The sequence below is a fragment of the Centroberyx affinis genome, unplaced genomic scaffold (assembly GCF_046629955.1).
Source record: "Centroberyx affinis isolate AG114_WGS23_722 - 3 ecotype Tasmania unplaced genomic scaffold, CSIRO-AGI_Caff_v1 ptg005354l_1, whole genome shotgun sequence".
NCBI classification, from domain to species: domain Eukaryota; kingdom Metazoa; phylum Chordata; class Actinopteri; order Beryciformes; family Berycidae; genus Centroberyx; species Centroberyx affinis.
The window spans coordinates 99,510-112,914 of NW_027282674.1; the positions used below are offsets into that span (position 1 = coordinate 99,510).

A 13,405-nucleotide genomic window follows, 5' to 3' on the forward strand; every position below is an offset into this window, starting at 1 on the left:
AAGCATGAATACTATGTCCTAAAATGTTCTTGTGAGTGAAGCTATTGCCCAGTTGGGTAAAGGGATGGAATGCTTTTATAGATTTTGCTGTTAACTAGATTTTGCTGTTATTGGAATTCTGTTCTTTCCCACAAAGTTCTAAAATACCAATTGGTTGACGTTAGGTACCAGCACTGTTGATGCTTCACATCTCCCCATTGCAGCGCGCTGCACTGCATAAGTGTCAAATGAGGATGTGCATCAATTATCTCATTTTGTGTTTTCAGGCCAGAACAAACAACAATATACTGTTGTTTGGGCAGGAGATCATGTGGTTCAGGCCTATAAGAGTCCACAGAGTGGCCAGTTTTGGTGCTTGACCATTCATGAACTCCTATAGTAAGTGCACTCAAAAATGGAAAAATGCTCTGCAAAAGTGAAATATCACCTCAGGTCCTAGTGAGTTACTGTTTAGGTATGAAGCTGGGTGGAAATACTGTAGAAATCATAATAACTAAGGGTACCACAATTGAAAAGTTTCATTCTAAAATGAGGGATTCACCTTTTGAAAGGCTGAGTACCTGATCTCTCAGCACGATTGCTATTATGCATTGTGTTATTAGATATTTTTAGGCCCTTGCTTACAGAAATGAAATGTTTTTGAGAGTGCAATCATTTGTAGTTTTGATATACTGAGTGATATAAATGGCATGATTTGGAAAAACCAAACAAACCCTATAGGAAAAGAAGGATGCAGTGATTACAATGGCACTAATAAAGAAAATACCCTCCCGCTTTCCTCCCCCTACTGAATATATTGATGAATGATCCCCGGTGTTCTGACTAATGCAGTTTATTCTCTCATTAAGCTACAACAAACTTTGGTACTCACAGGGAACTGTACCAGTCTCCGTTATAGATTGGGTCATTACTGCTAAAATAAACTGCCCCTGTTCCTCCAGCTTCCGCTCTTATAGGTCTAGCCAAATAAGCTGCGCTCTCTGTTATGGATGACAGGGCTACACACACTCCCGCTGCTCCGATGGCTTTCTCTGCTGTTACTCTCCTTTTAGTGAAAGCATGAGGGAAAACCAGCCTAGACACCGACTCCATTATGAAATGTAAACAAATCACCGCAGCTGTGTGGGTTAAACAGTGAAAAATTATAAAACACATGCAGGTACAACACTTATCTAATGAATAGAAGGCTGCTTGGGAAATGTTCGCAAAGAACCATTACTGTTCTAATTTAAAGCTGCAGAGGTTTTGTACTGATAATACATTCTGAGCAAATGTGTTGATATGTTGCTTGATTAAGGAAGAACCCCCTGTATAGTAAACACTTTCATTTTCTGTATATGCAATGAAAACCATTACAGTAGTATATTAGATAGCAATAGCCTGTGTCTTTAAATAACAATTGCCATGCATGTTTCTTTTGTGAAATGAGTTCTTCAGTTTACTGGTGCAGGAGACGACACAGAAGCCAGTCTAATAAACATGCTAATCTATGATACTGCCATACTTCAATATTGTTACTGCTGAACGCCATCTTGTGGAGGCCTTTTAAACTACAAGTGAAATATAACATGGAGTGGCTTTTTGACAAGCTATTGCACACAAACCTAAAATTAACCTGGGGAAAGGCTTCATGTTTGGAAAGATATTTCTGCTTGAAATGCTCTAGGCTTCAAGAACTCTTATGGACTGGCAGAGTCCAGAAAGAGTAGAAACACAGACAAATATACCATCAAAATAATGGCAAAAGTTGAGGAACTCAACTAGCTGTATATCATCGCTGTCAGGTGAAAACCTTGTATCTCCAAAATGTCAACTTTTGAGCAACTAAAGGCTTATTTTTAGCTTCATCACCATGCATTTTTGAGTTAATCCAATGGGATTTTGAAAGGGTTTTACAAATCTGAGTGTAGCAGAAAATCATAGAGGAGTTACATGGTTTTCACCTGACAACAGCGACATGATATGTTGACATCATGGAGTATAGCCGCTTGGTGTAAATGTACTCCTATGAAATTCATTCTGCATCACCTTTTGAATAGGACTCTTTCAAGGTGGCAGACTGGATAAGACAGCGCAAATGAAACTTTTGTGGCCATATGGTGCTGGTAAACTGGAGGGTTTGTGGTTTGAGCTGAGGTAAATGATGAACGCAAAGGGCCTGCCAGTGGCCACTGGCCAACAGTCGCCCATACGAATAGAGGCCTCCCCACTGACTCATTACCCATCCCAAAGTGGTAACCATGCCATACATCAACATTCCCTCTTGCCAGTTCAGAAACTATTGGAAACACTGGGAGTAGACTTTGTTCTTTGGGATGGGGTGGAACAACTGAATGACACTAATCCAGGAGATTGCCATCTTTTTGCACTTGGTCACTGTGCATGACAATAAGTGTAGGGCAAAGCTTTGTATCTATATAAGCAAAAAATCTTAAAAATGCGGGGTCTGGAATACTTCCCATTCTGCAGTGATTCAGGTTTTACATTCTGGAGGTAAATTTTGTTGCTAAGCAGTATTAACAGTACTAAGCAGTAGTAACACTGGAATTATATTGGTTGCTTGGCAACACAGGTCTATTTTCACATTCTGTCAGGAAGCAATGGGGAAGTGTTGGGGGCCTCGCTGATTTCAATGGCCGTACTCTTGACATGGAATGTTCTGGATCAAGGTACCTGTCTCAACTTTGGAGTGGTCGGTCCTCTCCGTCACCTTCTCCTGGCTGATGAGGTAATCAACAATCCGCACCCCGATTGGCGGCTCGGTGTGGTTCCACTCCATGATGACCAATGAGCTGCTGGGCTCGTAGGTGTGAGACAGCTTCAGCCTGGCAACGGAACGACAGAGATGCAAAACTGGGCCACTGGTTGAAAAATATTGTCAGCAACACTGTAACTGATAGCAAACAGTATCCATTATCTTAGAACCTGCAGCTAAGCCAACCAGATGAAAACGTCTTCTAAAATGTCAAAGATACTTGTCTGTCAGCGGGGAATATAGCCATTTATTCCGGAATTCATGACAACTTGACTTGCTCTAGGACAGTCGTCTCCAACCATGGTGCCATCGAGACCCATGTGTCCGCAGGTTTCCATTCCAACCAATCACTACACCTCATTTCACTGATTACCATACCCTCAACCAGGCAGGGCAAACAAATCAGTGACATCAGCTGCTGTAGTGTTTGGTTGAAATGAAAACCTCGGGTCTTGATGGCACGCGGCTGGAGGCCGCTGCGCTAGGAGACGGAGTTCTGCCAGAAAATGATCGATGGTGTTTACCACAGTTGAGTTCGAGAGCGATATATTTGGCCAAAACAATATTATTCTAAGTGTAACTGCGAACCACTGACATAGGTTGGGGAAGCGGGGCGCAGGTGGGCAGACCGTCGGTGCCAAAGGCGCTGGAATCGCACCGGCACCAGTCGTCGATAACATCACCCTTCCCCGAACACCACAGCATGCTCATCATGGCTTCCTGAAGAGCCTAGAGGAGAGAGGGAGAGAGAGAGAGAGAGAGAGAGAGAGAGAGAGCACAACAGTTTTTTTTTTTATTCTGGGCAATGAAACCTACCATCTTACTCTCATCACCATATAACACTGATGCTGACGCTGTAGGCCAAATAGCCAAAATCTACACCGCTTCAAAATGTTGCCCGTGGTCTCATCATGGCCATCAACACCAGCAGCTGCACTGTCGAGCCCAGCTTCTCTCCTCTGTGTAGGCACAAGCAGCGTCCCATCAGCCCTCGTCAATAGCAGCAGCTGTGTAAGCTAGAGGATGACAGGCTCGCACCCCGGGGGGGAACGGACAGCGCCGCATCGACTTCCGTGCCGCCAGAGGTCTCGGGGCGGTATCGACGTACAGATGTAGTCAAATAAAAGTCACGGCACGGCGAGGTAGATTATGGCGCAGCACAGAGCCGGCAGATCGAGGAAAGGAAAAGCCTCCCCTGTCGAGCCCTCTGACTCTTTCATGTCTTTTGTAACCCTTTTTCGTAATGAGGCCACAGGGTTTTCTGTCTTCAACTGAAAAAACAATGGTTTAGAAGGGGTATCACCCCTTCTAAACATCAGGTTGACGCTGAACTATTTCCCGCTACCTTCCCTGGGCTCATGTTCATCATAATTAGCTGTCGTCCTCGCACACTAAGGTAGCTTAGATGACACATGGCAAAAAAAGTTGACTTTCTCTGGGTGAAAGTATTCCAACTCCTTTGATTTTAATCAAGCAAAAGATGACAAGCAATTGGTTCCTTTAATCATTCACAGGTAACCGAGTCATTCCGATTTTTGATGATAAGAGAAGATGCAACCAACAATTTTGGAGGTCTGAAGAGAAGAGTGCCTTTTTTCCATTTCTTCATGTTTCTAATCCTCACACACCCATATTCCAATCTAAAGTACAGTAATCCAGAACATTTTCCTATAAATAAATGCCCATTCTGACACTGATTGATACAACATAATAGTGAATCAACCAGTTCATGAAAGATTTTACATTTGCTGTTCTAAATACCCGTTGTGGGCTTTCCTGGGAATAAAACCACTGGCCTACAGAAAGTGATGCTGTTAGCATGAGCAGCAATAGCCACCATGATTTATCAGACAATAAGAGAGCGCCACCTACAGAAACTCAAACGTCATCAACAGAAAATCCAAGGAACAAGACGTCACAGTACTGGACACACTGTTTGATTGACAGGTGATCTCTGGGAAGAGCAGTGCAGAAACACCACAGCAAGCGCTGAGCAACAAAGATATCACCAAAATCAAAGCAACAAGGCTCTGTAGGATTACCACTTTAAACACATACACACCTGGTAGGTTTCGTTGTTGGACACCAGCTCGTAGATGGGCGCTGCCTTGGTGATCTGCAGCAGGACGGGCTCGGACTGCTGGCGCCCCCCGGCCGCCCCGGGGCTCATGTGGCAGAGGTGGCAGGAGCGCGGGCACTGGCCCTGGCTGGAGCAGTCCATGCGGACGCCGGCCGCCATGCGCTTGGCGCCTGTGTCCAGGAGACTGGCGATGTACGCCGGGTAGGTCAGCGTCCTCGGCTCCTTGTCGCGCTCCTCCGACTCCTCCGACGGGGAGTTGCCTGGTTGGATAGAGGAAAGGGAATTGGTTGATTGGTTGATTGACTGCCTGACTGATAAAGTGATTGATCAATCCATCGTTAGACTGACAAATATTAAATATAAGAAGAATCATAATCTTTGTTTATACGGCTCTTAACACTGGAATTTGACAGCAAAAATCTAAATACAAAAATTGTCAGCAAAAGCAATAAAAAGCAAGATAAATAGATGAATATCCTTGCTGATTGTCAAGGTGTTTTTACATTTATTGATTTCTTAGATAGATAGATAGATAGATAGATAGATAGATAGACAGACAGATAGACAGACAGATAGATAGACAGATAGATAGACAGATAGATAGAGAAGCTACTCATTCCCAGTAACCAGACAAAATCTGAAGTGAGTGAATGAGCACAATTGGAAAAACTTCTGTTTTTCTTCTCTGTGGCAACAAAGCAGAAATACAAAGCGTTCATGCATTCCCATATCTCCCTTCTGGAGACTTTTTTAGCTTTTCTACATCACAGGCAGAACACATCGAGTGAGAGTGTAAATATTTGGGTAAATACAGCTGCAAAGGGCTTGAAGTTCCCTGTAGCAAAGAGGGTGAAGAGTTTAATGGGGAAGATTTGTGTTGAACGATGAAACGTTTACACTGCATAAATTTGGTATGATTGTGTCTGTTGCTCGCAAAGGCTGTTATTCACCTGCCCTTAATTGATTTATTTTTCTGCTTCGGTTACTGGATTTGATAACACCTTGAGAAAAATAAACAATTTCTGGAAAAGATAAAACCAGGGTCCTGTCTCTTTCTTACAGTATCAGTCTGTCCAAAAAATTTGTTTGTCTACAGAAGCTATTACTGTTTAATTGCATTGCCGCTGTAGAAATGAAAGAGGTCGAAAGCAATTGCGGAAGGTTTTCCATGAAATGTTATGTGTAAATACATTTACTATTTAACACAGGCTTTCCCCCCTTGCTAGTGTTTTCCCTATAAAAAATATTCCTGTCTAATTGACACTAAAGAAATGAAAGAGGCATAATTTTAAGGTTTCATAGATTGCATGACTTAAAGCATTTTATTTTTTCAAATTAAAATAACTGATAAATAAACAGGATTTATTATACATGATCAGTCTGTCTGTCTGTGACTCTGTGCAAATCAGTTAATCCCTTGTTTGCCTGAAATTGGCTTTTAAATTATGTTTGGAACATTTTGTGCGTATGCCAGTTGCTGTGGGTGTGCCCAGTGGTGAGCTGAGTTGTGACCATCAATGTGAGGCTATGGCTACAGCACAGGGAAGTCATAGCAATGACAACAATGGCGGAAAGCAGTAAGAAATCAAATCAAATTGATTAATAAACCACATTTCAAAACCACTGGAGTTGCTAAAAGTACTGCACAAAGCCATAGCACTGCTAGAAATAAAAAAAACCCCCCCACAAAACATACAAATACAACCAGACAAATCCAGATGACTACAGATGAGAATACAAGGGACATATCTGATGGAGAAGGGAAGACTGTCCCACAGTCTTGGGTCTGCAACAGCAAAGACACGGTGAGAAACAGCCAGGAGCCCCATGACAGAAGAACTGCAGGTTGTATAGGGGCTTTACAGGTCATCCCATTCAGGGTTTTAAAAAACAAATACCAAAAATCAATTCTAAAATGTACTGGAAGCCAGTGAGAGAGGGAGAGGCCAGAATTGGGCTGATGTGGTCCCTTCTCCTGGAACCCATCAGAAGCCTAGCTGCAGCATTCTTGACCAGCTGCAGACGGGACAAGGACGACTGGCTAATACCAGTATACAGGGAATTGCAATAATCTAAGCAGGAGGAGATGAAGGAATGTTTGACTTTCTCCAGATCTTTGAACTTGATTTTGGAAATGATTCTACGTTGAAAGAAACTGGATTTTATTACCGCACTGACTTGTTTGTCAAACAGGCAGAATCAAACATCACTCCAAGGTTCTTGGCGTGAGGCTTTACATGGGTGGACAGCTGGCCCAAGCAATCGGTAATCTATTTCATGGAGTCAGGACAGCCTAAGAAGACAATTTCACTTTTGCTCTAGTTCAGCTGGAGAAGACTTCGCCATCCAACATTTGATGTCCACAAGAGAATCCCTGAGGCAGTTCAAGCTTCATTGATCGTTTGGTTTTAGAGAGAGATAAAGGTGTGTATCATCTGCGGAGCAACGGAAGGAGATATACTTCTGAATTTTTTGACCCAGCAGGAGCATAGATAGAGAAGAAGGTAGGACCTAGGATGGAACCTCGTCGGACCACATTAGAGAGACTGGCCAGGAAGGAGCATAGACAGAGAAGAAGGTAGGACCTAAGATGGAACCTCGTTGGACCACATTAGAGAGACTGGCCAGGGAAGATGAAAAATTGTCTATACTAACTGAGAAGGTACTAGTGCTGAGATAGGATCAATCAAATCAATCCAAAGCAGCGCTCGCAAAAGCTATCCCATGCTTAAGACGGTCAATCAGAATGGCATGATCCACTGTCCAGCAGGTCATTGGTCACTTTCAGTACGGCGGACTTTGTAATATGGAAGCCCTGAACCCTGACTGGAATATTTGAAATGAAATAATAGCAAACATGCGGAGACAAGGCATATTCAAAAAGACAGTGAACATCAGCTTGGCTTTGTTTTATTGCCGATTGCCTGTTTTCGCTGTCTGCTTCCTCAACACCTGTGGTGGCTCTATGGATGCCGGTTACCTCAGCCTCAGGCTAGATGACGCTTCAAGGTAGATAGCTCATCAAGATGAGTGACAAGTGTTGGGGCGTGAACTTGATGAGGGGGAGGAGAGCGGGACTAACAAACTTCCTGCCTCAAGGTGAAAATTAGCATACTGTAGACTTTTCTCTCTAGTATTATGTTCTTTATGCAGCATGCAGACTGTGGAGGCAACTGAGTAGAGAAGGGAGGCAGACTAGAGAAGGTTCTGGTGGGATTCAATCCCAGACCAGCAAGAGTACATGTGGTTCCAGGCACAACCAATACACCATCATTCCATGGAGTCAATATTCTTCTATATTTCAGTTGTGGTACTCATTGTTTTTGCTTGAATTGAAAAATTACATGGTGCTGTGAACGCTGAGTACATTTTACCAGCTTCTGGCTTATGAAACCGATGCAATAACAGTTTTAAAATTTCCCAAAACCTAAAATATGGATGATCTGAAAATCTGTCAGAAGTTCACAAAAGGTTGGGCATAAGGTTTTCATACAAATGCAATGAATCCTGCCCAAATGTTGAATCTAACTACTGTATTATGTTACTATGCAACTCAATTGACTGTCACATTATCTCCCATGAAATTTTATTATGTCTCAGGCAGAGTGGGATTTCCACTTCAGGGAGAGAGCAGAGTGAGAGCACAGAGAGAGAGAGAGAGAGAGAGAGAGAGAGAGAGAGAGAGAGAGAGAGAGAGTGAGAGAGAGAGAGAGAGAGAGAGAGAGAAAGAGACAGAGAGAGAGAGGCACATGTTTAATGCAGAACTTTGGCATTATTTTTCTTTTCTAAAGAAGGGGACCTTTTCAGATTACTATTTTGCGAGAGTGCTTGGCTGTGAGCAAACACAGGCAATTTAAAAGCTCAAGCACCAATTAGGGAATAGGCTTGTTGTGCGAGCCGCCTTTGATGAAATACGACACAGGTTTATGAGCCATGGGCTGATGGGAAAAAAACACACACTCACACGCAGGGGCCCACACACACATGCGCACATAAGCGAGCGTGAACGTACACACACATCATCATGCAAGTACACACAACCACCCACTCTCTTTCACACACACACACACACACACACACACACACACACACATACACAAATACCCTAATACTCAATACCTCAAAACAAGCTCTCTCTCTCTCTCACACGCACACATACATTCACACCAACCCACTCTCTTTCACACCAAATACCCTTGCATACAATTCCTTTCACTTTCAGCCTTTAGGAGACACACTGCAGCCTATCTCCATCATTAAAACACACTCCTGGCTAGAACTGAACAGCAACATTAAGCCGTCGAAAGTTTTTATTCCATAATTACCTTACAAGTAACAGTGGGGTAGTCTTTGTGTGGGCTTGTGTCAATGTTTGTGTGTTTGTTTGAGCACATGCATGCATGTGTTTGTGTGTACACCTGTCGTGTGTCTTGAGAATGGGTGTACTGTCAGCATAGAAAAAGCTATTAAGCATAATTATAAGTGCTACTATCACAATATTTGCTTTTACGTGCACATTTGCGTGGGCGTGTGCCCTTTGTCTTCACCAATAAACCCCTGGTTAATTATATGCCTCATCTCCCGCCCCTCTTAAAACTATAAACATGCTTCATTTGGTTTCTGCGGAGAGTCACTGAGTGTCATTGGCTCTCAAGTGATGTCATGGTGGGCAGACAATCTTTAAAACAAGGCTGCATAATTTTCTGTGTGTATGTATGTGTCGATATGCATATGTATATAATATGTGCATATTTGTATGCAATGTACGCAAAGCTTAGAGTATATACACCCACTATACACCCGGAATTTTATTATACTACTACTCCAACAATGTAATTCTATATTATTACCTATGAAATCAGAGCTTTATAGGTCCACTGCTGTTCTTGACCTACAGTTCCCTAGCTATTTGTGTGTGTATGTGTGTGCTTGCATATGCGTGCGCCTTGAATGTTAGTGCCCTTGACAATGTTAACACGCTACTTCGGGGCCTTGCGATTGGGTCAGTGGGACTGGTCGACCGATAAGCCCTAGCCAATCAGAGAACGGGTATGTAAATGAGGGCTGATCGAGGGGCGAGTCACGTCAGGGGAGAACGAAATGCAACTCTGGCCGTTCACACAGTTCGACCCCGGAGTGGAGCTTGGTGTGTATGTGTGTGTGAGAGAGAGAGAGTGTGAGACGTCTGAGGTAGAGGCAGTCTGCAGGCCATGACAGTGCCTGATTAATCAAAGGCGATAAGCAAGATGAGGCTTATGTGTGTGTGCGGTGTGTGTAAGTGGGTGAGTATAGGAGCAAATGAATAGGAAAGAGAGAGATTAAAGTTTTAAAAGAGTTTAAAAGAAATTGAAATTTAGAAATCTGATGCGCGAGTGTGCGTGTATTTGCCTGAATAGACTTATGCATTTGAGTTTTCTGTGCCGTCATACTCACCACCAGCCGAACTATCATCCATTCATGTCAAACTGGCTCGCTTCCAACTAATCAGCTCTCATCAGCCTATCTTCACTTATTGTCACTTGGCAGATGGAAATTAACTGTGGCAGTTAACTTAGGACAGCTGTGTGCCTTTTAAGGCAATGAAGATTGGCAATGATTAGTTCAGTTTAGTTTTGGTCAAGTTCAGTGTCTTCCAAAGTGGGAGCTGGGACCATTTGGGGATATTAACACGGGCCAGTAGCTCTGCCCATGTGAAGGAACTGTTATCCAAAGCTACAGGGGAGGTTCGCCACGGTTGTAACACATTACAATTGTAACATGTAATTGTAACATGTAACGGCTGCAGACATGTTATACGTATGCACAGGTCTGAAGGTATGAAGGTCCAATTCAAAGGCTACAACTGGGTTTGAAGGGAACGGTTATGATGTTGATCTATAGGCTAACGCTAGCTAACGGTTCAGCTACTTCTTGTTTTTTTTAACATATATTTATTTCCAAACCAACTCGGTCGACTTCTCATTAATTGTCAGCATTAACAGCTGTTATCTTTAGCATTAGTCCTATGCTAACATGCTTCATATCCTCAGCGGTGCTTCTTTGACAGTCACTGTTTGCGTTAGCTGTTCTGCTAGCTAAACCGGTGAATTTAGCTGGTGAAAACAGCTAGATAAATCTAGCTGTGGGCTGCTACAGCTTGATCGGTTTGTCTTCCGAGCGTTGCATACATCAAAGTATGACATAAATCGAATATAGCCACTGTGTGAATGGGGAACAAAAGGGCATTGAATCCTTTTTCTTGTACTTTAGTTTGCAATTCTATTACAGGGAAAATGTTGATGGCACTCATTCATGCGAGGTCAGGGTAGAAGGGTTGCTGTAAATGCGTATGTGAGGTTGGATGGGGTGTGATGAGTTGGTTATTGTGTGGATGACGGAGACTAAATGATGCTGTCTTTCCCAAGGTGAACTACGGGTTGCACTTGTCATGTAGGAAAGCTATCATATAATATTCATGCTGTATTTTTCTGTCACACAAACAGAAAAAACAGAGATCTGTCTTCTCAAACTCCCTTACTTTTTCCTCTCCTTTGACATTCTCTCTCTTTGCTGCCATCGCCTCTCATTCTCATCTCTTTCACTCTTTCTCTAACGCTCTCTCTCCCTTTTTTCGGAGGTGCAAATGCACGTGCAATAGGCCTAGTTGTGAAGTAGGGAAGTGTAATATAATATTCATGCCACTCCGATTCTCTCTTCTTTCTCATTCACACTGTCTCTCTATCTCTCTCCACTTTTCTCTTTTTCCCTCTTTCCTTCAGTCAGTCTTTAGCTCCCTTACTGTCTCTCACACACACACACGCACACACACTTTTAGGGAAACCTAATGACTACCATAATGCTTTAATAACAATAAATCTCCACAAGGAAAACACACACACACACACGCACACACAAATACACACACACACAGAGCCCATTAAATCTCATTCACGATGGACAGAGAGTCAGCATCTCACAAAGGAAAGTGATGACAAGACAAAATACAAAAAAAGATCCTCCATCTTCAGCATCCCCCTCCTCCCCTCCATCATTCAGGCCTTTCAGGAATACAATTTTGGATCCAATTATTGTTGGGCACTCCCTAACTCTATCTAGAGTAGCTCTGAGCATGGGGGTGAGCACCAAGTACCTGTGTGTGTGTGTGTGTGTGTGTGTGTGTGCTCTTGTACTTCTATCCTTGTGAGAACCAATTTGAGTTTTAGACCTTTGGAGTGAAGTGAGGTCATTTTGGCTGATCCTATTTAGTTTAGAGTTAGGATTTGGGTTTAGGTTTAAGATTAGAATTAGGATTAGGCTTAGGTGAGGGTAAACATTGAGGTTAAGCATGTAGTGGTGAAGGTTAAGGCTATAGGGGTTAACACTTCTACCCTAAGGTCCCTCATCATTACAAACACGGGCAAAGCTTTGTTCAAACCCACAGAACTGTATTTAAAATTCTAGTCTAGATCCCAAGGTTTCCATAGATACCTTAATGTGTTATGCTTAATTACAGGGTCATGTGTATAAAATGGTGCACAAACATCTAGATTTGTTTTCCATTTGCTGTAATGGTTTGAATATTTCACTCAATATACGTGGACTACAGCTTCAGTGAAGCGTCGGAACACGCAGATACAGAATATGGATGTGGCATTGTCATAACAGTTTGGAAAATAAATGTTTCTTCTTAAGAGGACATTTAAGGGGAAACCAAGGGTGCAAGGGGTTAAGGAATGAATGCAGTCAATGAAAAGTCCTCATTAGGATGTGTGTACAGTTGAAGCCACATAATCCCACTCTTTTTTTACTGCATACTCTAATTTGTTCTCTGCCAACAGAAAGCACAGGAATAGCCTTGGAAACCAGTCATTAGAGTAGAGGCATGAGTTCAGTATTACCATACAGTCTGTCTGCTCGGCTCTCATTTACAACAACTGAGAAGTGATAGGCTGCACTAAAGGGAGACACTGTGGATGCCGGGCAGATGTATGATGAGGAACTTATGCGGCAGCTATCATGTGTCTGCATGTCTGTGCGTGCGTGTGTGTGTGTGTGTGTGTGAGTGTGAAAACCGGGGATTTGAGGCTGCTTTGACCCACGCTGTAACAGGCGGAATGACTCATCATCTCCATAGTACACAACAGATGGAGCTCAGAGCAATTTAGATTCATATAATACCTCTCCATCAACTCCTCCCTCCCACGCGCTGCCGTAGCAGATAACTCCTGCTCATCCTTATGTCACTGACAGACTGAAGTTGGTCCTTCTGTTTGCAAAAAAAAATATATACCTTCCAGGCGATACATATGTGCGTGAGAGAGAGAGGGAGAGAGAGAGAGAGAAAGAGGTAAATGGACATGTAATCTTCTGAAGTTGCTATGTATATATACAGCATTTGGGAGCGAAAGCCTTCATTTCTGCTCTCTCTCTCTCTCTCTCGCGGACCGGCCGACCCTCTCCATTATATCGGCGTTCGTCAGAGCCGAAACGATGACTCATCAAATCACCGCTCACCCGCGTGATCAAAGCGGCCCCGCGTTTAGCCCCCCCCCCCCCCCCCCCCGGCACCGTCGGGTCTCCTTTTTTTTTTT

The 13,405-nt window shown here is 43.1% G+C and overlaps 1 protein-coding gene across 1 annotated transcript in view; it reads right to left on the reverse strand.

Moving 5' to 3' along the window:
• Positions 1-5,095, reverse strand: part of LOC139667189 (astrotactin-1-like) — a gene marked incomplete at its 5' end in the record, with an annotated part of 39,696 nt that extends 34,601 nt beyond the window's left edge. The window contains 3 exons of the mRNA XM_071546615.1: positions 2,674-2,825; positions 3,351-3,484; positions 4,818-5,095. Coding sequence (XP_071402716.1) covers positions 2,674-2,825; positions 3,351-3,484; positions 4,818-5,095 — 564 coding nt within the window. The remainder of the gene's footprint in view (positions 1-2,673; positions 2,826-3,350; positions 3,485-4,817) is intronic.
• Positions 5,096-13,405: the final 8,310 nt, after the last annotated feature.